The sequence below is a fragment of the Hylaeus anthracinus genome, unplaced genomic scaffold, assembly GCF_026225885.1.
Source record: "Hylaeus anthracinus isolate JK02 unplaced genomic scaffold, UHH_iyHylAnth1.0_haploid 11997, whole genome shotgun sequence".
NCBI lineage: Eukaryota > Metazoa > Arthropoda > Insecta > Hymenoptera > Colletidae > Hylaeus > Hylaeus anthracinus.
In genome coordinates this window covers 534,608-560,255 of record NW_026534344.1, presented here as the reverse complement: position 1 = coordinate 560,255, position 25,648 = coordinate 534,608, and the positions used below count along the sequence as shown (strand labels likewise).

The following is a 25,648-nucleotide window of genomic DNA, read 5'->3' as shown; positions in this document are numbered from 1 at the left end:
GGTAATTCGACGAGTGTCGGATTGTTTTCCCTGCGCCTATTGAAAATACGTTGCTCGCGGAAAATTAATTGCTACGAGTCCGCTGAGGCTGACGAGTTAGAATATTAATTATTCCGCGATTTAATGGTATAGTAATGAGAATAAATTTTCCGTGCGGAGAATGGTTTCGACTGAGGGCAGAGATGGAGCGAAGGATGGATAACAGTTTCGAGTAACGAGTAAGGGCTGCATATTATAATCTGTGTCGAGCAATTCATACATTCGGCCATCTCTGCCATTTCATCCATCCCTCGTTCGTCGAAAAGATCACGACTGAAAATTGCGAGCTTCCAGGGTGGATGTACCTTCGAAAGAAGCACCACTGAGAGAGCCGGCCGGTCGTTAGACTCGCATCTTCGGTATTTAGTTTCATTTTAATAATGAAAGATGGGTCCAGATAAGAATCTCGGCCCGCGGTCCACAGCGGTGCTATCTCAGCTGTCCCGAGCGCTTCGACGCATCGAGGCGTCATAATCGCGATGATTTCTAATCGATTCGCCGATTGTCCCTGCACCGTGCGCGTTAATTGGATATTCCAATTAGAACCCCCAAAATCCACACCCCACGACGCGAGCAAAAAGAAATGACGTCGTCCAGCCTCGTCGATATCCACTCGTCTTCTTTTCATTAAAAATCCAAAGAGATTCTCTTTTAAATTTCCTATCGGTAATGCTCGGTGTTAACAGGGACAGTTCGCGTTCGTATGGCTAGAATGGCGCGAGGGTTTGGAATTCGCGCGGGGCAAGGACCCGACCAACGTCTAAAAGGAACTGAGCGCTCGCCAGATTAGAGGATCCGGAGTGTGTACCCTCGAATTAGCGGGGCTCCTAAATTTCGGGAAAGACACGAGTTAGACGTATAAATTCTGAGGGTCGTGTTTTAGCCGCGGGGGGAAGGAATCCGTGTCTCGCAGCGTGTCGTATGCATCGGCTACATCCTACCTATGGTGCCCGACGCGGTGATCGAAGTAGAACCCCATCGAACGCCCGTGGGAGTGTACACGCCCGTGGAATGCAGTTCTGATTTAATGAGACGCGCGCCGCTATCTCGCTCTCGTTCCTGGAATCCGTTCTGCCGCGATTCGCCCGTTTTTCGTCGCGACTTCCTGGAGCTCGGTTCCGTCCTGCTCGCGAATTCCCGCGAGGACTGCGGACGAGTTGAAAGGAGACGTCCTCCCCGCGAGTCGCGCCTCGTATTTCTCGTAAACTGTACTCGTCGGGCCCCGGGGCACGGAGATAATTGTAATGGGCCCAGGACGTGGAAGGACACACTGGGCGAAATCGACGGGGCAAAGGAGCCAGAGAAAAAAACGAGGAGAAGAGGGCAGAGGGCAGAGGAGTAGAGGAGTAGTTCGCTATCAAAAGGTGCCGGCCAGATCGAGAGTGAGAGAGAGAGAGGCGCGCGAGCATTAAATCGGCCAATGGCAATAAGTAACCGAATGCCGTGGCGTTGTAGGTGCGCGCTGATAATTAAAAGACGATACAATAAAGCACGTATCATCGGCCGTAAAGCAAGCCCGGGACCAAAGCCACCACACGGTGTGGGCCGTACCACCGAGCGGTCGGTCACTTAAGCCCCGGCGAGAACCCACGCAGACGTCTTGTCTCGCCACTCTCTCTCTCTCTCTTTCTCTTTCTCTCTCTCCGGATTTCTGAGCCCATAACCATAAGGCATCCTTTATTCCGGCCGATCCGCCTGGATCCTTCAGATTCCCCCCTTTCTTCCGACTCCTCTCCTCGCCAAACGACCAAAACCATGCTTCCAGGCTAATCGTCGATAGAGCGAGAATAACGAGACTACTCCCGCCCTTTTAGCCGCGCTGAACGCGTCGCGGGTTGGACGCACTCCGTCGCCCAGGACGCGGGGCAAAAAGGAACACGAGTTTGCCAGATCCTGGAAGAACGAGGGAGGGAAGGTTTTGTTCTTCGTCCCTCGAGGAATCTCGTTGGTTTTCCCTCCAAATCCCGCGGCGCGACACACGAGGATAAATCGCGCGGCTGGACGCTCGAGCGGTCCTCTGGCCGCGTTTGCACGCTCGTGGACGACAATTCGGTGTTCGACTTGGCCTCTCGACAAGCCTTAGCGTCGGACTAATCGCGGCCTCGGCGCCCGTGGGGCTACGGCCGTTTAATTCGCGAATTTAATTCGTCCGCGGTGACGTTAAATCAGAAACGTGGCGAAGGGTAACAAGTAGTCCGCGCGGGATTACGACTCTGAAACACGCACGCGCTGTAAGTCTCCTCTCCGCCCGAACGCGAGAGACCTCCCTCGAACGTTGTTCCACGATCCTTGCCCCGACGATTTATCGGCGACGCGGGGCCGTATACGCGCCAGAGGGACGGGGACAAAAAACTCCGGCCTCATAGGCGAACGGAACGAACCGCTCGCGTGCCATTATTTTATTTCGAGCGGAATCGAAGGAGAGTAGGCTTCATTCGTGCAGGAATTCGTAGGAAGAGCTATTAGGCTATTATTGTTACTTTGACTAGACCCTCTTAAACATTCTGGCTTCAAATTTTAATAAAAAAAAAAAAAACTTAAATAAATAAATAAAACGTCTTACACAAATGGTGTGCCTTTTTCCAGATCTGTCGGACGTGCCAGAGAACCTGCCAATGGCCGCGCCTGGCTCGGAAAGTCCTCAGGCCCTGAACTACTCGCAGATCGCCTCCGCGGCGGTGGCCGTCTCTCAGGGTGGCCAGGATCCCTCGGTCTCGAGTACGGAGACCCTGCTCAGGAATATCCAGGGTCTGCTCAAGGTCGCGGCCGACAACGCGAGGCAGCAGGAGAGGCAAATCAACTACGAGAGAGGTCAGTGGCGCTTTCTTACGACACTCGAGGCCGCTCTTAACGGGCATTAGTCTCCATCCTCTTCGACTTTCCTTTCCCCTTTTCTGCGTGGCTTTTCGGCTCGCCACGGAGAACGGCGTCGCGGTGTCAACCATTACTTTCGCTATAACGACGTTGCGAAACCTGCGAATTCGTATGCAGCAGCCGTTTCGAATAGTCCGAGGATGAAAAATGTCCTCTCCACGATCGATCGATCGATCGAAGAAAGATCCGGATTGGCACCTCGGACCATGTCTGTCCTCGCAGCTGCGTAATTTCATTACGCTCTTTATCACTGGCGCTAAAACGGAGTAAACGGAAGATCGATCGACCCATCGAAGACTGGAGAAATTCGCAGCTGAAGTTTGGAACCTGTTCCACGCTCGTGTTTCTGATCGCAGGCATTTCGTGATTTCACTCGCGATTATACGAATGCTCCGTCGGTTACGACTGATTAATTATAATTAGCGGTGGAAACGGACGTCTGGACGGATCTCCTCACGGGCGCGATCAAGGAGGAGAGGAGTCGATCGATCTGGATTAAACGATCGGCGCGATTTGCATCGAGACGCGCGAGTTATCAACGGGCAACGATAAACGACGCTTAATCTCGGTTTCGCCGCGTAATCGCTCGGCTGGACTGGCTCTTACCTCTCCCTCCCGCCTCCTTGGCGTCGTTTTCCCTCTTTCGTGCGATCGGAGATATCCTCCCAGCCGGACGCGTTTAATAATAACGCGCGAGGCCGATCTATCACCCGCTTAATGAGAAAGAAGGCGTACGAACGAGTACACGCCGCCACGGTTCGCGGGGCCTCGTTAATCGCGTTACCTAGGTTCGGTCGTTTGCCTACTTAAGACGCGCGTTCCTTATCTACCGGCTACAACGCCGATATTTCAACGTGTATCAGCGCGCGGACAACGCGTGCACGCACGCCCCGCTTGGGCCTAACAGCCCGCAACGTTATGTGCGCAGACCTCGCCTGGGGGTAACTCGACCGCGAATGATAGTCTCTTCGGGATAACGAATCTCTTTGGTCACGTTCGTGACAAATTTCTGGGTTTATTTGTTAGGCGTTTACGCGGAGGTAGGTGGCGGACGGTTAGGAAGTTGGGAGGAACGAAGTTATGGTCTACTTGTGATTCCTTTGCTCCAAACTATCGTATATGACGAAGCAGCAAGCTTTTCGCAGCTTCCCCGGAAGGAGATCAGCGATCTTTGTCCGATTGGAGTGGTTCCGCGCAGATTTGACGAAGGGCCCTCGCTCTCGTTTTCGCGTCCGCGCGTATTAGAGATGCACTCATACGTGGAGGCGCGGTAACACGATAGCGGCCGGTATGTAAAACCATCTGGTGTAAAACGAGCTGCTGGCTCGTTCGAGTATTAAATCGGCCCTCCCTCGCTCCGTTGTCCTGAATCGTTCTATCTCACTCCTCATTCTTGTATCGCCCATCGTCTTTTCTCGCTATCGTCTCCTCCTCGCGAGGATTTCGGTCCTTTTATGCGGCCCCGTCTTTCCTCCTTCGATATCGCCGCGAGGAAGGGCTAAGACTCTCGGTACGCGTACACGTGGACACGAGGAATCCGCCAAGGTAGCGTGGACGTCGCGACGCGCACCAGATGAACTCGTTGCCGCTCACGTGTCGGGCCACGGACGCGCGGGACCATCCTCGGGGCCTGGACGTCCTCTCGCGTTAAACTCTCGGCTTAATCGGCCGATCGACCGCCGCAGGAACAAAGGACGGAGCATTGCCTCGAGGGGACGTTCGCCAACGAAAGAATGCCGCGGTTCTACCCCCCCGGTCCCGTTGAAAAACGCGTCCACGGCTCCGTGGTTCCACGAGAGGATCCCCCTCGTTAGAGCAGGCTGAACGCATTAGTTAACGGCCGTGGAAACGACACTTTGCGCCGGTTAATGGGTAATTAAAGTCCCGCATTTACGTTTTCGATGGAATACATTAGACGCCCTCGTCGTCGCGGATACTTGAAGCACGTGCTCGATGGAAACTGGATGCACCATGGATCATATAGGCGAGGAATTAACTTCCATCGCTATTAACCTCCAACTGACCAACTCTTCCAATGGAACTCGGTAACTTTATCCTTGCGCGTGACCCCTTACGAAACTCCTAGAAACTCCACCGTGGATTGGCGATCTCCTCCTGCACTCGAGGCGTCGAGATGCCTCGGAATCGTCGTTAAGGCGGTCGCGAACGCATCGGTCCCGATCGTGAAACAAGACGAAGAAGAAGAAGGAGAAAAGAGGAGACTCGAAGCGAGAAGCGGTCTCTCTCCCGGTAAGTTACTCGCCGCGCGGAGAACAATATGAGCGCGCCGGATCCTGGCGAGCAGCCACCGAGTAGAGGCTGCTATCTTCGATGCTTGGCGAGATAAGAGCTGGCGTGGCAAGGCGGGGGCGGGGGCGAGGGCAGGAGGACTGCGGGAGCCGGTGCAAAAGATTGTGCTGTTCGTGTCCACCGGATCCGGCGGAGTCCGTGGCGGGCCGCTTAAGGCCCTCTCGGGCCGAATAGAAAGAGGGGATTGAGTTGTAGCCGCGAGTGGAGGATCTTATGTAGATTCCTTGTAGATCGTGCACCCGATTCGATCGCGATCGGCTACCCGGTACCGGGTTAATTAAAATTGTACGGCCCGGACGTCTTTCTTTCCGTCTCCTTCCCTCGGTTCCTCTCCTTTTCCAACCTCCTTTGTGTCTCTCCCCGTCCCACGGTTTCCCCAGGCCTAGCTCCGTCTCCGTCGCGCCTCTGCCAGCGATCCATTCGTCCTCTCCTTCTTTTTTCCTTGGCCGTTTCGTTCGTTGGTTCGTTGGAAGCGGCAGCAGCACGGTGGCTGCTCCGGCCGGCGGCGCATCTCGCCGTCCGTAAGCTCCTTCGATTTTTGGCCGCTGCCTGGGAGGCTGCTTACGTGAAATCCTATTACCGCGAGCCACACCGCGCGACAGCGCAACTACTCTCTCATCTTCCTTGCTCCCCCTTTGCACAGCCTCTCGCAGAGGACCAGGATGCACCCGGCTACCGAGCTACGCCTGTTGCGAGACAGCTGGCCACGGGATGCTCCGTGGCTCGTGGCCGCTTTCGTTCGAGCAGCAACAACGCTGTTGCGTTGTTTCGTATCAGAGTTTACAGGACAGATGAAATTCGGCTGGCTTTTCTCATTGAATGCTTCCACATTTTGGTGCAAGGTGCTCTCACGGTTCTATTAGGATCATTCCATGATGAGTCCATGTTTGCAATTCCGAGAGTGACGTGTGTTGCATGTCTAGGACTAGAGTCCTCCAATTTCTAAACTTCCTCTTCTGAATCTTTGTCACTCTTTGCACCAGAGTACCCGATACCATAGCCTCACCATCAATAAGCAATACCTTACCTCCGATGCGCATCTCGACACGATTCCACCGCATCGATCTGCGGTAGAGATAGCGCATTCGTGTCATCGCATGGTACGCTATAGCCAGCGAATTTACAGCTCGCCACCCGAAACTGCCGCTCGGTGCACACCGCGGAGGGGAGTCTAGATAGTTTAATTAGGTCAAACGGTCGTCCAGCAACAGAATGATTTAGACGTTCCATAACTCCACTGTACTCTCTGGAACTCCATCGAGCTTCGAAGACTCTCGACCCAAATCGCCGTGATCCAGGGATGGGGAACCACCCTGCGGACCTCTCGCAGTGTTCGGCGAACACCTTTCGAGGTGTTTTCGCATATTTTGTCAAGTATGTGTCTTCTACGTTCGTAAATTATGCCGGAGTGCCCCAAACCGCGTGGACCCCTGCCGCGACCGAAAAGAAAAAGAGATAGGTTACTTGAGGATGTTAGGCAATGAGCGGTAAAGCTGAATCGAAAACGTGCTATAATATTTTTTATATAGAACTTTTCCTTTTTCGATATTTCTTCTTCAACTGTGTATCACCAACCTACCGCGAGCTCTCGAGACGTTCGACCGGTCGTTTCTTCGATATTCGCGGTCGAACGCAACCTGATTGATTTATGCTTAACCCTGCCAACGAACGACCCTCCGCCCCCTGTGCCTTGCACAGCCTAACCGAGGCTATCTCTATATCGGCCAGCGAGCGGCCATTATCGCGCAAACTGTATGTACGCACACGTGTATCGATGCCACGCTCGTCTTTTTCCCCCGTTGTACACCGGGTATACGCCGTTCGCCCAGCAAGCGACTGCCCCATCCCCCGACGGACCCTTTCGTCCCGTACTTTTCTCGCTGGAACGAGGAGGGGGTGGAATGGCGCGAACCACGGATATTTCTGTGCTCGCGTAAACGCTGACTCGATACCAGCTTTCTCCTTTTTATTTCGTGCCTCGCAAACGAGTCTGATGTGAGCTGCAGACATAGAGATTTTTGTTACCATACCACGTGGGACCGTCTTCTTGTGTTTTGGAGGCAGATCTTTCGAGAGTTTTCAATAATCTATACTCTTCTATCGACTTTTTAATTGACATCACAATTCTTTTAAAAATTGGAGCGAAACTTCCAACGGCGCGAATTAATCGAAGGCCAAGGCGATGTCGGAAATCGTTTTGTTACCGGTAGCGCTGGCATACCGGACCTTCGGCCAACATATTTAACGAAGGCGGACACGGGTTACCTTTCCCCGAAAGAGCCATCGCGCAAATTACAAAGTCATCGCATATGCGCAAGCACAAGTTTCGCACGGTCGCGTGCGTAACATCTGACTACTTTGAATGGACGATAACGACGGGAACGGGACGTTTCTAAACGAATGCGAATTAAATAAGTTTTGGATTAAAAGTTCGCCTTTGTAGCGCGACTCCCCTTCCCGTTATTACTCAATCATTTACAAGCTTCGCCGTAATTGTGACTGGGATCCTTCGAATAATTTTGTATATTTATATTTTTTGGACACTCGAATATTGAAATGTTACAACATCTAGGAAAAAAATTGTTCGGTAAGAATTGGACTGTGGATGTTTACGGAGTCGCAGGAAACAATAGCAATGATGGCCGTTTTTACGGTTCGTTCCCCCTTTAGTCGAGTCGTTCGGGACCCTGGGATCGATGACCGGGTTTTATCGCATGGGATGTTTGCTTTAATTAGCTTGTCCGCGTTGTCTTAGATTTAATTAAGAATGGGACTGCTTTATTACCCTGGAAATGTTCGCCGCGTGACCCTCCTTAGCGCGACGAGCGGTCGCGCGCGCACAAGCCTGTAACAAACAACGCGCACCGATTCGAAGCCCGAAGATTCCTCCGTCGAATCGATCTTGATGCTCCAGGAAACTCCATCGAGCAGGTGTGATTCAAAATTAAAAGAGACGTAAGATACCCCGCGCACACACATAATTCTGGAAAAACTGAAAGATTTCAAGAGACAACCATCGATATCCCTGACTCAACAAAGAAACAAAAACTGGATCACCTCGTCAGCGGTGACTAAATAAAATTGTTCTCAGCGAGGATACCACGAATAAACAGATATCCAAGACATCCCGTAATCCCGAATCGATCCGCGAGCGCGTCGATACGAGGCCTCGAGAGAGTCGACTCACCTCGAGGCCGGGTTCGTGACTCCTTTTATTGTTAAATAAATAATCAACCAGTTGTTGCCGCGTTAGGCATAATTTATTAGCCTCCCCGACACCAACGGGGCCCCCTCTCTTAAATTCCTTACCCCTCGTTTCCCTGCCCTCTCGACGTCCCTGTCTCCTCTCCTCGCGAGAACCAAGAAGAAACGCGAGGTGCGTGCGCGCCTATAAGCCCGTTTATTCTGCCCTTCGCGTTTCGCTCGGGGCCCCGTTCCCCTGGTTGGCCTCCGGTTGCTTCCCATCGCGGGGGACGATGCTTTGGTGCCTTATGCTAAAAGAGAGGCCCGTGGTTTCTCTAATTGACAATCGGCCGCGTTCTCGAAGCCAGAACCCCGTCCTCCCGAAGGTGGCCAAGGGTGGGAACCCGACATCGACCGCGCCGCGCCGCTACATCGTATTGTCTCGCGTTTTTATTCCTACTTTTCTGCCACGAAGGGGAACCCCGTGAGAGGGTGGAGCCCGGGTCTCTCGTTTGGAGCGCATACCACCCGATCACGCTTGTTTGCGCTTTCCACGGATTCGCGCGAGGGAACAGGGGGCGATCGTCGAGTGGTGTGCGTGCCCTCCGTCGCGGTAGGAATTAACGAGTAACAACGAGGCCACCCTGACCCGGGCGCCAACGTGTCCCATTAAAGGTGCCCTTTTTTCTTGCTCGCCAAACCAGCAGCCTCCCGACGCTCGTTATGAAAATTCCTCGAGTTCGAACCGAGCTACGGACGGATTCGCGACTCCCAAGGAACTTCCTCGGACCGTTTCGAGCCTTTGCCCCCCCTGAAGGAACACGAGGAACACTTTACCCTCTTTTTCGCGAGGATTCTAACTGATTTAGACTTTTAGGATTTTCAATGTTAGTTACAAATGCCTCAACTCCTCGGTATTACGGAACTTTCTTAATCCTCCATTCGATGCGATATTTGCGCTGCTCCGACATCGGAAGCAGAGATTCGTTTGTCGAGTCCTCGCGAGGATTAATAGTCTCGAAGACTAATAGACTAGTAGACTCGGAGGGCTCGTGTCCGCCGTTCCTCGGACAAGGGATCGACAATTTGTAGCGCGTCCTGTGGCATTGCTGCCCGAGTTATAAACACAGATGTAAAGCCGTGCACCCCGGGAGGGTGAGCATATGAGTTGGTAGTCCCGAACATCGGAGTATCCAAAAAGCATACACGATCCTGAGCTGTAGAGACCGGTATCTGCCGCTCGACCCGCTATAAATAGAGAAGGAAGAGGGCCCTGGCTCGCGAGACTGCTAAAACGAAGAAGAGCCTCGGGAATTACGATTTCATCGTTCGCCCTAGTACCTCAACTCGTATTTCACCTTGCCCCCTCCCGATTCCGTGAGGGATTTCTATTCCTCTGTTCGCTGGACAGACGCTTGGCGGATGGAGGATGGAGGATGGAGCATTAATTTCATTTTGCCTGTAAAAGTACTTTTTTGTGGCCTTATGAAATGGTACTTGGAGGCATCCTATCTACCCTTCCTTCGTCACCTCTGTGATTCTGTCTTTCACAGTCTCGATAGCGATGCTAGGTAGTCGAGAGATCTGGAATTTTCTGTCAGATTCCTCATCTAGCCAATTTCTCTAGATCCAGCTTGCCGCAAAACTGTGGCTTTCGAGAGGAAAACTCGATAACCAGAAAGAGTCTGAACTTGTAATTGACGCGGATGAAGCGATTTCCAGGAAAGAGTGGTCGGAAAGGAGTCGTGGCCGAGGCGAGAAAATCGCGAGCCGCGCGGCGATAAACCGCTCGAGCACGGCGAGGCGTGTCACCTAAATCTCAGATTTAACGGCCACGGGGACATCGATCCTGGTCCTCGATCGTCGACGATCGTTGTCGCGGCAGAATTAAGTAACGAAACGGACGACCGCGCGTCCCTAACGACGTCCCGCGATTTCCTGGCTGGAATCGAGGCGAGCGGTTACCGCCGCGCGCTCCTCCCATCGGCGACGATTATAAACCAACAATTTACGAGCCTCTCCGAGGTCTGCGGGAGGAGATCTCGCGGATTCTTTTCTACGTATTTCCGAGCATCCTGTCCTGGGACTTTGTTGCATCGCGGGGTTTTATCGCCGCCGCCGTTTTAACTGTCTACCGCGAGACTTTGTTGCCTTCCCAGGTCCTTCCACTCGCGACCTTCGAGCGATTACGATCCCACTCGATTGCTCGTCTCTCTCTTCAAATGTTCCCCCCTTTCAACGTGAAGTATTCATTTATTAGGTGCAGAAAGGAATTCCGGGCCCTTAGATTCGATCGTTTGTAACTTTGCACTCGAATACCCTAAGGAAACGTTTGTCGGTTTAACACACTTTATTGGTTAGCATAACTTATTGATAACACTTTGTGTATCGAGGACCTATTTACAAACTTCCGTATTCCAGTGTCAACCAACTTCTTTTCCAAAGTATAAAATAAAATGCACGCGATAAGGATGGATCTTTCGTACAAGGACCGATACCGCTTCCTGAGTCAAGAAACGAACACCTGACTTTCTATTCGCGCCTCCTCGTCTAATCGTCCGGTTACGTCACGCGATGGAAAATTAGCCGGACTGGTCTCGCGCATAATGTTTGCGATTATACGCATTAAGCCGCGAGGGGCGTGCTTTAAGGGCCAATTACCACGGCGCTTTTACGCTCGGCGAGAAGCTCTCGCTGCGATGTGGATGGCACTCTCCAAACGGGATTCTTTAATGTCCACTCCTTGACGACGAACATCTTCGTGTGCTCAAGGAGCCGCGTGCCGCGTTGCGATTTCCACTCGAATCGAATCGAGCCGAGAGAGGCCGCGGAGTTGCAACAAAATATTCGTTCCTCGCGGCAGTAAACGGCGTCGTTAACGACACGGGCCTTCCCCTCTCTTGCCGTTGCGACGCACTCTCTCTCCCGCCACTCGCGCTTTTATTGCCGGTAAATTACACGCTTTATTCGCCGGTGCGACGACCCGAAAGCAAACTGTATAATTGAACGGTAGTTAAAACTGCGGTAGGTCAAGTTTCTTTCCGCCTCTCGACCGCGTCCCTCTCGGTCATCCTTTTCTCTGACTTTGTGCTCGAAAATGTTGGTGACGGCAAAGTTTCGAGGGACTTGTATAAAATTGAATCGACGAAATTGTAGGTTCCCGAGTGTCTCCATTTTTTCGATCAAAGCTGTGTTTACTCAAAGTTTTACCTACTCGATGCTTTGGCTACTCGAAGCTTTTTCCACTCGATGCTTTGTCTTCTCGTGCTCTCTCAACCGTGGCTATAGAATCTCTATTAAATCTGCGACTAAGTAGACAAGAAAATATGAGTTACTCGTTCCACTCGTTATTTTCCGCATTTATCCCGTGTGTTCGAGGCGGAAAAATGTCTTTCGAGAGGAGAAACTCGTACGACTTCCGACTGTCGCGACCGGGGAGATCGTATCGGGGTCGCGTAGGTGCCTAGCGGCTCGTTGACGTCTTATTATACAAACGTGTTATTTACGCGCCGCGAAAACCGAGCCAACAGCCGCGCACTTCCTCCGAGTCGTCGTTGGAGCGGAGATATCTGGTCGAGGCAGACATTTATTCGGCGTTACGATTCGTCTAGCTGAGCGATAATCGGCCAGCAGCCGCTTATTAGCGTGCGGCGCGTTAACGAGAAGGGCTGTTTGGATCGCGAACGGATCGCCGCGGCCGTCCAGATGAAGATACCGCGACAGACCGTATTCGTTAAAGCGATTCTTAATTACGGGCCCGAGTGACACGTCTGATAGAGCAGGAGGAAAGGGGGAGACGGCTGAACGATCCGAGAGTCGGGCCTCGATTTTACAACCTTGCCGTTTCCGGTGCACGCGAAGGCGAAACGTATCGCGTGCGTTATTATTTTTATTATCCACGGGGGAACCCTCTGGCAGGAATACGTAATACAATGTTACGGATCGACTATAAAAGGTTGCAGATAACGAGGGACGTGTTACGACAATTCGGAGATAATAAAGTAAGAGCGCCGAGTAGGGGCTGACTGTGGCATTTTTTCGCTTGGCTTTCAGCCCGAGTTGCCTGTTTGTTACATTTGGAGAATTGGCTCTGAGATTGGATTTCAGAGAATATAATAGATTTTTTAGAGTTGATTTTTCTCTGTTTAAAGAGGAAATATTCAAGGGAATTTGTTATCTGCACCGCTGAGATTCGAGATTAATGCGGTATTCATAAGAATCATCCTAGATATAAAATTAATATATCTTCAAAAAAATGCTACATGTGTTAATATTCGTTAGAAACTCGGTAGCTTTCTAGCAAACATCAAAAAACTGCCAACTTGGAGCTTGATTGTCAGTGCAGTGGGTTTAGGATGCATTCAATGGTAGATGAAGAGGGCGTAGATCGCGAGGAGCCGGTACAAGTAAAGAGGGGAAGGAGGATCGATCGTCGAGGAGTCAGTCACGGGTCGACGAGGGTTATTCGATAAATGCTGGAGGATTCATGCCGCTGAACGGTTTACGATCGCAAACCATTAATGTCTTGCGCTGTACACGGGCGGTCTAACATGCACGCGCATACAGTCGGACAGACACTCGTAATAACGATAAAGATCCAATGGGGGCGCGTCGGTCTCGTTAGAACGAGGGGAAAAAAGCTGGTCGCGACTTTCGAGCTGCGTTGGGCTAAGTTTAATCCGTAATTACGACTCTGGAGCAATTAATAATTAACAGTGGATTCCTAATCGCACTTGTAAATGTAGTTTACGGTTATCGATTAATCCGACAATTGTGAGCGATTATTGCAAAAGTATTATCGCAAAGCAATCGTCGGCCAACCGTTTCGAGTGCGCGAGAGTTCAACGACTGGCGAGATCGATTCGCCGTCGTGGACGCCGATTACCAGCCAAGATTTCGAATGTACGCAAGAATGACTACGTGCAATACAATGTAACCTGTTATGCACCCGTGCAACAACGTTTTCCAACCGATTCTACGACTTATCCAACACAGCTCGAAACGAATGATCGATCCACATGATCCTATCGAGAACCACATCTCGAAAAAATAATATGAAAATAATTTAAGCGTGATCTCTGCGCGCCATTAATTCCTGTATAGCATCATTGTAGTTGTAAGACTTTTACCGGATATAAAAATCAGTAAAATCGCGTGGAGTCGTCCAGATGAAAATGTCGTCGTTAACCTTCGGATTTGAACTCGAAGGAAAAATGAAGATGGCTGACTGGAACGAGTCGAAGACGGCGATATCGTTCCAGCGGCGGTTTCTAAGCCGACGGCCGTGCAATAACTCGGCAAGATACCCCCGGAGGGTCTGTTCCCGAAGGAAGGAAGGATTATCTTGAAACGCGAAAACGCTCTCCGCCGTATCTCCGGCCGAGTTCGAGACGACGAACACGGCCACCGAAGAACCCGCGACCTCGACGACCGAGAGATATCCAAACTATTCACCTACGATCGCGACGTACGACCTACGAGCGAATCTCCATGAACCTCAACATCTCAGGACACCAAGAAGAGGACCCTTTCCACATTTTTCACCGAGATTCTACGATGGCTTCTTCGAGTCTTTTGTTCATACATGCTGCAAGGAGAAATGTAGATTTTTATTTTTGGAAAGGTTCTGTTCCTCTGCATACTCCATGAAATAGTGGTCAACATCGGATCCATCACCAACAAGAAAGAACTCATTCCGTAAGCCCTGGTGAATGAATATCGCACACAACACCATGATTCCATTCGATTCAATCGAGGAGTGGTAGCGTGGATCGTCCCACGATCGAGGATTTAAAAAAACGAAGAGGTCAGATTCCCGAAACTCGAGGATCTCGATGACGAAGGGATGAAGTACCGCGGATAATCCCAAAGAAACCCGACGCCTGCCGCAAACGGCAGTAGTTTTAGTGCGCGCGCGGCGAGGCCGACTAGCTGCGATCTAATCCTATTTTCGTTAGATCCGTTAATGGTTAATGGGAGGCAAAGTGGTCAGCGACCGGAACAAGGCCTAAGTCCGTCTTAAATCCTGTAGGAAGGGAAACCCTTGTAGCCCTTAGCCAAGGACCGTAATCCACGACGTATAACTATTGGCCTCTCGTCGACTTTCCGTCCAACGGAGTCGCGCGATCGTTGCACGTCATCCACTAGATATCCTTCGAGGATCACCTTCGAGGATGTATCTTTGAATGTTTCGATCGATCAACAGGTCACGAGTTACGTTTCTGAAGGAGTAAGAGCTTATACGTACAACTGAAGACTGGATTTAAAAGAGGGTACATTTACATTCTTCGGAGAGCCAATCTCTTTGTTATGTTTCGCAAGTCTTCGGTAGTCTCAATTTAATATAATATTCGGTCCAACTTTGATTTCGAGAATTATGACCAACTCTGGTCCGCATCTTGGACGCAGACAATTCAAGTTCCGTAGCGGACAAGCATGCCCGCGGGAGAGGACAAACTTGCCGGTAGACGAGCGATCGTTACGCGTTTATAATATGCAAGGGTGGAAACAATAGTATCGTCGTTTTGGCCAGAGGCTCTCACCCTCCAGTAGAGGAGGAAACCCTTCCACGGGCAAATAACGCGACGCGCGGGATTAATCGGCTTCCAGCCGTTAGATTTATGAAATTCGCGCGACGGAAACGGAGATGGGACTCTGCTCGACTCGCTGCCACGATCAAGGAACTGGAAACGCTTGGAGAAAAAACCCTCCTCGAGAACGCGTCGTTTAGCCCCCAGAATTCTCGACGAACCATCTCTCTCGGTATCTCGAGGATACCGGAGACGAGCGCGAGCCCTGGGGTTGTAAATTACCGAAATAATCCGCGGGTTAATTCCCACAGGCGGTTTATTACCGCGGCCCTGATCCGTCGAAATTAAATTCGTAAACGACCGAAGAAACGCGCCTGTTTAGATTCGTGTTGGCACTTAGAATCCATTTCCAAGAGGATTCTCACGTTTTAGGTAATATTCCCTGTATACAGTCAGTCCCATAAGTATTCATACAAAATGAACTAAATGAACATATAAATGAGCGAATAAGTAAATGGAAGGAAATAGGGCACAGTTTCGGGTGAAGATAAGGCGACAGCGTTCGATGAGAAGGCGGAACAGGCGCGTGGAAAGCGGTATCGATGATGGACGTCGCGCAGAGGGCAGCGGGGCGCGTAACACGAAAGCTACATTATACTATTCAAACGATTGCGGGCCACGGCGCGCACGGTTAAGTTGACATTGTTGTTTCTGAGGGTGGCCCGGGGCCCTGCGAATATCTTAGCGTCGCGCAGAAGCTATACACACGTACACGTCGTCGTACAAGCCCTCCGGGGATGCGAACGCTACGCTGCCACCGCCGCCTCCCGTCTTCCTGCCACCATATACTAATCAATAACCATGAATCGCTCCGGTAACAGTGGCATGCACGTTCCGTTGCACCGTTATTGTTGCCAGTCCTCGGAGTGCTCGGGCTACCGTGAATATCATTATTGCCGATGATCCTAGACTACCGCGATACCTTGCACCTATATCCGTTGGACAATTTTACTTCCTAAATTAAAAATGAATTCTCGACCGCACACCAGCCACAACGAGTCTTGCGACAGGTGCGATCAGGCGGTATAAACGAACTCCGATCGTTGGGGAAACGACCCCGATCGAAGATAAACCCGAGTCGCGATAAGGGTGAACAACTCGCGGCCGAATCCTGCGTCGATGAAAGAAAACGAGGACAAACGGGCCACTGTATCCGGTCGACTGCGGCCTCGCGAATAACAAGCCGCGCATAATTCACGGTTTATGGAGCGACTCGCGATTAGGGATCGTCTAATTGACGCGGGAATGATGAAACGACGCCGGGACCAGCCCTCCGTTAGGGGCGCGTCGTTTTCTTACGACGCCAGCCACCGGAGCGCTTTTCACCGCGGCTAACATTAATCCCTGAAATTTTAATGGCTACGAGGCCGCGGCCGAATTTCAATAACCTCGCGCCACCCGCCGCGTCTCCCTTCTTTACCACCACCACCACCACCACCACCCCCCCCCGTCCACCCTTGTGGGTAATCGATTCTCGCGACTTCCGGCTCGACGCGATCTTCGTCTCCGTTCTATTTCCACCCTCCGTAACTCAGAGGGGCGCGTAATCTTGCGGGCCTAAAAAAATGGGAAAATTAAAAATTCTTTCAAAGAGACTACTGTCGAACAAAGAGGTTTTAGAGATTTTACATTACCAATAGAGAGTAATCTGCGTTACTGACGAGCCGCTCCATCTTACCAAAGAAGACACATCGTTATTTTCGTGTTGGACCTCGTGTCGACGAACCGCTACCCTTTGGATGGAGCCTGCTAGGGACACCCAGAGCTAACCCAGGGCAGGGTGGAAAGACAACGAGTAAGAGGCGAGTAATCGTTAAACCGAGCCGATTCGAATCGGCCCCAGGGTTGAACGCGCTAGGGCTGACGTTCCGTCGACGACGATCTCTAATAAAGTTCAATTATCTCCGGAAACGTTAGGTACCGAGGGAAAGGTAGCATGCGGAGGACGACGCAACGGGGAGAGGGGAAACGCGTCGGTGCCCCTAACGTCGAGACGAGAGAAAGAGAAACCGGGAGAGATGATAATCTAAACGATCGCAAAGTGGGCTGCAGAAACGCGCCGAAATTGGCAATAACAGGGTGGCGAGGGGCGGGCGCGGGGCCCTGGGGTGGAGACCAGCCAGGAAAGGAGGGGGGCAGCGTAACGTATATACGCGCAACGGCGGGGCTCCGGCGCGAACTTCCTATTCTGGTTAGCATTCAAATTGAATCTTCGTGGCGGCCGGTCGTGAAGAGTTACCGCCGTTAATGGACCTCGCAAACGCTCTCAAATTGCCGGCAGACTGCTGAGACGCGGCCCTACCTAATCTACCGGCTTGATTCTCCGCGCGGCTCATCGCCCTGCCCCCACGATCGCGAATATCGCAGCGTTTTCCAGCTGCCAAGCAGATCCTATCCAGTTCCTCTGTTTCGCCCACCGGTAGCCTTCGAACACGTTTAGATATTAGGTTTCTCCATGTTTAATGTAGACTTTTCTGACGAGTCATTCACACTGTATGTAAAATTTGCTTCGTAAAGCACCTACCTACCTACCTATTGTCGAATAATTTTCATTGACGAATAGAACCTGATTTTGGCTCATTTTAAGGCTCTAGAAAATACGTGACTGTTGCAAAGGGTCGCAAAATACATAATCACTGTCTCGTAAAACAGGCCTTCGTACAGATATCTCTATTGCAACCTGCGAAGTGTCTGCAAATTGGCGTCGATCTAACGAGAGCTTATCAGCCGCCGAGGCTAGCGAGACGCGCGTTACGAGCTACGCGGCTCATTGGGCATCGACGTAATTCGCGAGGCAGACGACCAGAAACCGAGGAGGGTTGCTCCTTCCCATCCCCCTGCTTTCTTTTCTTCCGTTAAACCGAATTAGCCTGCTTGATTTAAAGCCCGGAAACGTTTTACCGGCTGAAAAGCGACTTCTTTCCTTCCATGACGAAGGGCAGCTTCTCCCCCGAGTTTCGAACCAACGAACGTAATCGAGCCGGGTTTCGAGACGTCGATAATTGAGTTGAAGGCATTTCTCGACGCGACCTGTAGTCGTCCGCGAGCCACGAGATCGACTCTGGGACTTGCGTAGGGAAATCTAGACTAGAAAGTTCACGGAGCTACCCTCTATGGCTGAGATTCGAAATGGCTAATTTGGCAGGGTCCCAGGGGGATAGGGGGCTCGTCAAGATGGAGAAAGGCGGCGATAGGTCTCGGGGACAAGCCACGACGGGCTACGTCTCGTTGTAATTCTATTAGAGGTAACTATGCGAGCCCTGGGCCGCCCATCGTCCGTTGAATTTAATCACGGATCCGCCAGACCGTGCGATATCTTGTACCGTCCTTCTGGAAGCTGAACCTAGCGGTAACTTTAAGTGTTCAGAGTTTCTCACTTTCGTGATTTTTAAGAAACAGAATTTCTCTTGTGCTTTATTGGCCTGGAAACGAAGTTAGTTCCAAGTGAACATTCAGAGTACTATCGTAGCATCGACGCTTTCTATAATCAAGAAGATCGAGTCAACGCAATCGCGTTGGAACTCTTAGACTCCTACGCTATAGATTGTGGAGCCACTTGAAACTGTCAGGGTCTCAAATTAATAATTATACACGTTTCTTTCTAGCGAAATAAAAATCTTACAGTTAAAATCTTAATTAAGTTTGACTGTCAATTGAGATGAAACGTCTATTGAAACGATTTGTTTGCTTGTGATTGCAGCCGAGCTGAAGATGGACGTCCTGCGGGAGAGGGAGGTGAAGGACAGCCTCGAGCGGCAGCTCCAGGACGAACAGAAGGTTCGAGGTGAGTACTCGATCTCGACGCATCCCGAGCGTTCGGATGAAATTCCAACGAGCACGGTTTACGGACGCCTGTCCCCTCAGGGGCGGATACTCTTTACGGCCTTTGGGAAAATTGACTCTCCGCGCGAACGAGCGACGCGTCGCGCTCTCGGCGCCGCGCCGTGGCCGGATTCGAGACGCGCGATCCTCGCTCGAGACGAACGGTTAACCCGACGATAAATCAAGGAGCCACGAAGAGACACGCTATAAACCGCGTCTGGTGGACCTTCGAGAGTATCCTATTATTCCTGGTGGGGCTAGCGCCTCTACGAACCTCCAATTCTCTCTTCTAGCTAGAAAAGGTGGATAGGAAAAGATCTAGTGGCCGTAGTTGTAATTATAGCTGAAACAAAGCTTAACAATTGGAAACGGATAGCCATCAGGTCCTTGTAACTTTCTCGATAAATCAAGGAGACGCCATAAACCATCTTCCGCGTCCACTCGAGTATCCTATTACCCTACGACGGAGATCCTCCAGCCAAAGTCTGAATTTCTACCGCTTCCCCTAGCCAGAGACTATTCCAAGCTTGTTTCTCCAACTCTCGATTTTAATGGAAGGGTTGCCCAAGGAAGCAGAGGGCAGGAGAAGGACCCTGCTAAGGTAGCTCTAAGTTTGTATCAAATGTCAGTTGGTAATAGAACGATCGCCTCACGGGCTGCTTCTCTGCGACCACCTACTCGTCGATCCAGCAACACCCACACCCCTTTGTCTGCTCGCGCTTCCTTCTTTTCGGCTCGTCGACGAGACAAACAACGCGATTTCTCCATTGTGCGTCGATCTCGATCTCGACCACGGAGATTCAGTGGTCTAACGAGGTGCGAAATGAATCATCGTCGATTATTTCGAGTTTTATGTGTAAAGGCTCGAGTACCTTGTGATCTTTTTCGATAATTTTGACTCGGCAGGAAGCTTGGTACTCTTAAACGCTACAAAGCAGAACAACAACCACTGTTTTCTATCGATTACCGAGAAAAATCATTGCCACTGCTCGACTGGATCAAAAAGTTTGACAGTCAAAGAGTTGTCTATATCCCGAGTCCAGCGAAGGGTAAAATTTCGAAAACCACGAGTCGTCGCGTCCACGAGCCGTCGACGAATCGATTCGCCGGAGTCGACGGCGAAAGAGAGACGAGCAGAGCGAAGGCAAACGAAGGGGGAAAGGGGAAGGGGCGAGTTGGGGCGGGCAAATTCAATATCACGGATTTTCCCGGCAAAAGATGTCGGCGTCTCGGCTGACGCGAGCACAATGCGAGCCCCGATAAATATGTAAAAGTGGAGAAGACCGACGCGACGGGAGGAATATCCGCGTGCTTCGGGGCGGACGGTCTGGCCAGCGATCGGCTATATTGCCGGTGGAATGAAAAAAAATAACGGTGGCGCGCGCGCGCGCGCCCGTTCAGCGGATTTTTTTCCCTCGTTGGACTCGTTGCGCTCGATTTGCAGGAAAAACGAACCGCGCCTCCGTTTCTATGAGAAAGGAGAGCGCTACACCCTTCGACGAGTTAAAGGTGGGACATAAACCCAACTGTCATCCTCTGACGATAGCTTCATACAGTCGCAGCACCTCCGATTCACTTCGAATTTTCCACTCTGTGTCGTTCCCTTGACCAGCGACGTGCCGTATCGACTGCAGTAGAAAAAAAATGCGGTATCTACGGGAGCGGATTTTTTTTTCTCCCCAGTCGCGCGAAGTCGTCGGCCGCGTGGACTCGTTTCGGTCGATTCGCAGGAAAAACGAGTTGCCGGGCCCCCGCGGTAACACGAGCCTGTGACAACAGCAGTCCATTAGTCAACCAGCTCAGTGTCAATACATGAATATGACAGCCGGTCTCACGGAACAGGCCATCCATCGCTTCGCGCGCGGTTGCCTCGTCTTCGCCCGACCCCGCTTCCACTCCCGTCGCCGCCCATAATGTCAAGCGATATCGCAAATATAGGAAATAGTCTGCCACCCCCTAGGACCATACAAACCTTTATCTTTCTCCGCGAAACTTCGACTACGTCCACCCTCCCGCCCTTGCGTCTTCGGTTTCGGCGCGTGATCGATGCTACCGCGATGGTTTTCGGGTCGACGTTTCTCTCTGGCCAATGGACGACGTAGACGCAACCGTGGACGCGGTTTTTCGAGGATTCGCCGCGAGGCTAGGCGGCGGGGAACCCCGTAAGACGATACCTAATTTACGCGAGGCCTCCTACGGCTCCGACACCGGATGATCGATCATCCCGAGGATATTGACGCACCCGCTCGTCCGAGACCACCGTCTTTCATTCGACTAATGACCGCCGCGTAAATAAAAAGGTGCGCACGGGACGGGCTATCGGGTTATTCCGTAAGTAATGTCGCTTTCGCGCCCGTCTTTAATACATTAAGAACCGCGGCGAGGATGGGAACGGCGGCGAAAGTAAAGAGCGGGTTTAGGGGCACAATGGAAGACTCGTGGAAATTTTCGTACCTACAAGTTATCTGGAAATCGCTCAATTTTTATCGTAGACTGTTCTCCATTGATACTTGAGACAGGATAGTCCAGAGTCTAGAATCGATACATGTTACAAGCTCTAATGTTCTCCTCTAAAAATCCAATTGTATCCTTGGCTCAATCATTCCAAGACGATTCCACGTAAACAATGGCCGCGCTCTTTTCGTCGACACTTAGCAACGTTCCGGTCTACGTGTCTTACGCTTCTGACAGCGCCAGAGGAGGCAATTTGCGCAATAAGGAGGAACTCACGGGGAGGGGGGCAGGAAGAGGCGCGGTGTTATTAGCCCGTTTAAAGCCCCGCTTGGCATTTCGGTAAAGGTTGAAATCTCCGACCCCCCGCCGGCTGGGAGGCCGTATTATCTTAGCAGGGGTTGCAGGAGCAGTAGGCGCCCGATTCTCGGCGTCGCGGGTCGAGGGACGTCTAATGGGACACGCGTTGCTCGCGTCGAACAATCGAATGACCTTTGCACGCTGACAGACGACGTCCATGTTCTTCAGAAACATTAAATTCAAACTTGTCAAAGAAGAAAGTAAGTAAACAATTACAAATATTTAATGTAAATTGAGACTGCCTTTCTGCACCAAACAGATTCTCTTTCTTCGATATTTGCTCCAATTAGATCAACTCCCATACGAGTTTACCATTTTCTACAACACCTTTCCCTATTTGGACGCTTTGCTTTGAGAAGCCAAAAAAGCAACGTTTGTTTTCACGCTCCGCGTGTGCACGAGGAATCCACCTTAGTTTTTGTCCCCGCGAACGATCGACGTTTCCCACGTTGTCCCCGTTGTTTACGTTAACCGGATTTCGAAAGTCGTTAATCGAGGTCTCGGTTTTTCCACCGGGATAACGTCGTCATCGTCCGTGGCGGGGGTTAGGCGAGCGTCGTCGTCGAGCGGATTGGCCGACGAAGCTAGGATAACAAATAGAACGCGGAACAACCGCGCGTTCTGGATTCGATCCGTAGCCGGAAACTCTGGACGGCTTCTCCGTCGATTCAGCGACCCGACGACGGCGTTTTCTCCAACAAAAAGCTCTCGTAAACCTCGAGCGCGAGGATCGAGGCGCGCACGGACCACTTTGGGAACCGACAGCTGCCTCCGTTGACGCTTTACAGGGAACTTGCGGCCTCCTTGTAATTAGCCGAACCTTTTGTCGCTCCGGACAGAAACACCCCTTTCGCTCTGGAACCCACCCCCGCGTCCCTTCGGCTTCTTTCGAGACCTTTGACACCTGCGTCGCTCTCCACGAACCGTCGCTTGGAAACCCAAGGTGTGGACATTTGACAAAAAACTGACGCGTCTTCGTTTACCTCTCGAGAATCAAAGAATATTCCAGCGAGAGGAAGTTTAGAATATCCATTTGTTTAGGGAAGGGATGGGGAAAATTGGAAGAACACGAATTGGCGAAAAGAAGCTTGAAACTCAAAACCTCGAAGCGACACATTAAAAAGAAGCCTCCAGAAAACGTTTAAAATCGACGAAATCGGTAAAACAAACTAGAGGGGTAAAAATTGTTTGGTAAATTGGCTCACTGGGGGTGCAGCGATCGAGGCTCCTGCAAGAAAGGGCGAGAAGTAAATACGGGGAAAAAGTGTCGCCGACAGAGACGACAAACGGAATTGAAACTGTACAATCAACGGGACGAGATTTATACGCGACGCTCCTCGCCCCTTGAATTAGCTGGTCCGTAATGCCAGGATCGGGTGTCGGTGTAATTGGGACCCGAGGGACTCCGGCGTTTCCAACCCCACGACTCGACCACGCCGAATCGTCACGCCGCGCCGCGCCATACCCGAGTTTTCGCAGCTATTCCCGAACAGTGTCGCTATCTCCTGCAGCCGAGAAATCGTTTCGTTGATGACAGAGCGCCTATGGCGGCTTGTCGCGAGTACGAAAGCTCCGATGATAACCCTCCCCACGACAGATGACCCCTTCAACGCTCACGTAGACTATTCCAGCCATGTAATGTATGTACAATGTGCTTATTCGTTGTTAAATTTCCGTACAGAGTAGTATAAGATATCAAGATGCTGCCGGGTATGGTTCTTCCTGTAGCTTGAACGGGGTTAAAAATGATCGAGAGTAAAATGTCATTCTGCGACATTATTCTCGCCCTCGTGTCAGCAATGACAATAAATATTGTTCCTAGTCAGCCCTCGCACCCGTGTGGGAGTATTTAATTTCACTTACACGGGTCGGAAGGGTTAACAAACACGAGATCGTCCGCGCCTAGGAATCCACCAATAACGAACCTCGCTAATAGATAACCGTTGTGTTACCAACGTAATACACGGCTGGCAAACAAGACGATAAGGTCTGCGCGTTATAAGATCCTTGACACGATATTGCGTCAGCGATATTACCCCGCAATTACCAACGATGGATCCGCGTTCAGATAAAAAAGCTCGTCGACGCCGTGTGCCCGGTGAGGTGTCCACCGCGACCAGCACGCAAAGGAACCCGTCCGCAATTCCGATGCGTCGAGGCGTTATCCTCGAACGAGTGGAAAGCTAATTCTCAAAAGAGCTCTGGCGACGACGACAACAACAACAGCAACGGGTACGGACAACGATGACGTCGGTGCTTCCGTGCGTAACGATAGCTGATTTGCTTTGAAGTGAACGTTTACACACACCGATCTCCCGGAACCCTCCGGCATTGTAACTGCGTGGCGAGCTCAAGGGGTGGCGAACCGGGGATGGAACGTTGCTCGCCCTCGTCTCCGTCTAACCGTCGGCAGTCGACGTCGTATCGCTCCTAGACGACGCCACTGACGCGCGTCGCGCACGGAAACCTGCCGATTACCACCCTTCTACCTTTCCTTCACCTACGAATCCTTTGCGAGACCATTCTGATTCACTGAATCGACCCCTACCCCCGGAAACAAGAAGCGAGCCACCAAGCTGGACGAGTGGTAAGTCGCTGTCCGGAAATGGGCCATTCAGGCGAGAGAGAAGAGTATGATTCAGGCGAGTTGACAGCGTTTTCTGCGTTGGGAATGTTGACAGATTCAGGACTTATTGTCCCACCTTTGAACACTCAGGGGTTAATCAAGCTTTGCAATTTTCACAGTATCGTTTGTTTTTTTAAATTGAATTTTTTGAACTCTAACCATTTTGAAGAAAAATGCATAAAATTGAGGAGGAACGATGCTTCCCCCTCGTTCGTTCGACAACTAGGAAGGCGAAATTCGATGGAGTCGTCGGTGGAGCACACAGCGAGCCAACGGCTGAGATGCGTCTATTTTTATGGGAAGGGGTTGGCATACCCGTGGACGCGCGTACAGCGCGTAAACGCTGCCCGAGGCCCATCTGCGCATTAACAATTATATTACGGAAGCTCACTGTTATGCGCGAGCGAATTCATACGCGTGCCTTCGGGGGCTGCGTGGGGTGAAGGCAGCCATCGAGGGAAAAAATACGCCACGGGAAAGTAGCCATCGGGATCCAGAGAAGCCTGGAAGCCGTTTCTATCTCGGAGGAGGAGAACCACTCTCGCAGGATGCTTTTCGCAACGAGGGCTGTTCGCCATCAGAAAAAAACAGTCGATGCTCGATTTCTCGGTTTTATTAAACGACGAGTGAGATTTATTTAGAAGGGTGCGAAGTGGTATAACTTGACTATAATACTACAACGTTTTTTTTTCTTGTTCCATTGTACGATATCAATGTATCATTCGACTCCTAAAGGCTACCGACGCCTAGGTTAACATCAACTACAGTTACACGAGTTTCTAAACACCACTATCAGAGAATTAAATCTATCAGCAGGTGTCCTACACAGAAACCACCTTTCTCCTTCGCCTGGCGATTTTCCGGCAGCGTCCTCTGCCGTTTTGGGATCGCAGACGAGGCGACGACGGGGTCGCGGCTCCTGCACCCTTTGGCTTTGTTCTCTGTCGCGCGCGCGACGCTCATAAAGGGGCGAAGGAGGAGCGAGCACAGACCCTCGACAGCTTCGGTTACCCTTTGGTCGCGTCGTAACAGTGGCTGTGATTTAATTTTTTTCTCGCTGTCCAAGAGAGAAAGAGCGAGGTAGGGACAGAGAGGGAGTAGGGCCAGTGTCATATTCACGACACACGAGGTCTCGGGGTGGGTGGGTGCGGGCGCAAAGCGAGAGACGCGGCTTTAGGCCATTGAAGGGCCAACGGGAGAGCGAAATCAAGCGGGGGTTCGTGCTCTCTCCGCACACAACGTGGAGCCCCGAGGAACGGAGAGGGACAAAGGGAGGAACGGCGACGGAGAGGGAGAGAGAGCGAAAGGGGACGAGGACGAGTAGTCTCGGCGAGACTTAATTAAACAGCGGGCAAAGCCAGGTTAGTTCACAAAGTGACCGCGGCACCTACCC

The 25,648-nt window shown here is 51.4% G+C and overlaps 1 protein-coding gene across 5 annotated transcripts in view; it reads left to right on the top strand.

Moving 5' to 3' along the window:
• LOC128889518 (dachshund homolog 2) overlaps positions 1 to 25,648 on the top strand; it is a 176,216-nt gene that overhangs the window by 112,827 nt on the left and 37,741 nt on the right. For all 5 annotated transcript variants that reach the window (XM_054147206.1, XM_054147204.1, XM_054147201.1 and 2 more), the window contains exons 7-8: positions 2,626 to 2,850; positions 18,697 to 18,780. In XM_054147206.1, coding sequence (XP_054003181.1) covers positions 2,626 to 2,850; positions 18,697 to 18,780 — 309 coding nt within the window. The remainder of the gene's footprint in view (positions 1 to 2,625; positions 2,851 to 18,696; positions 18,781 to 25,648) is intronic.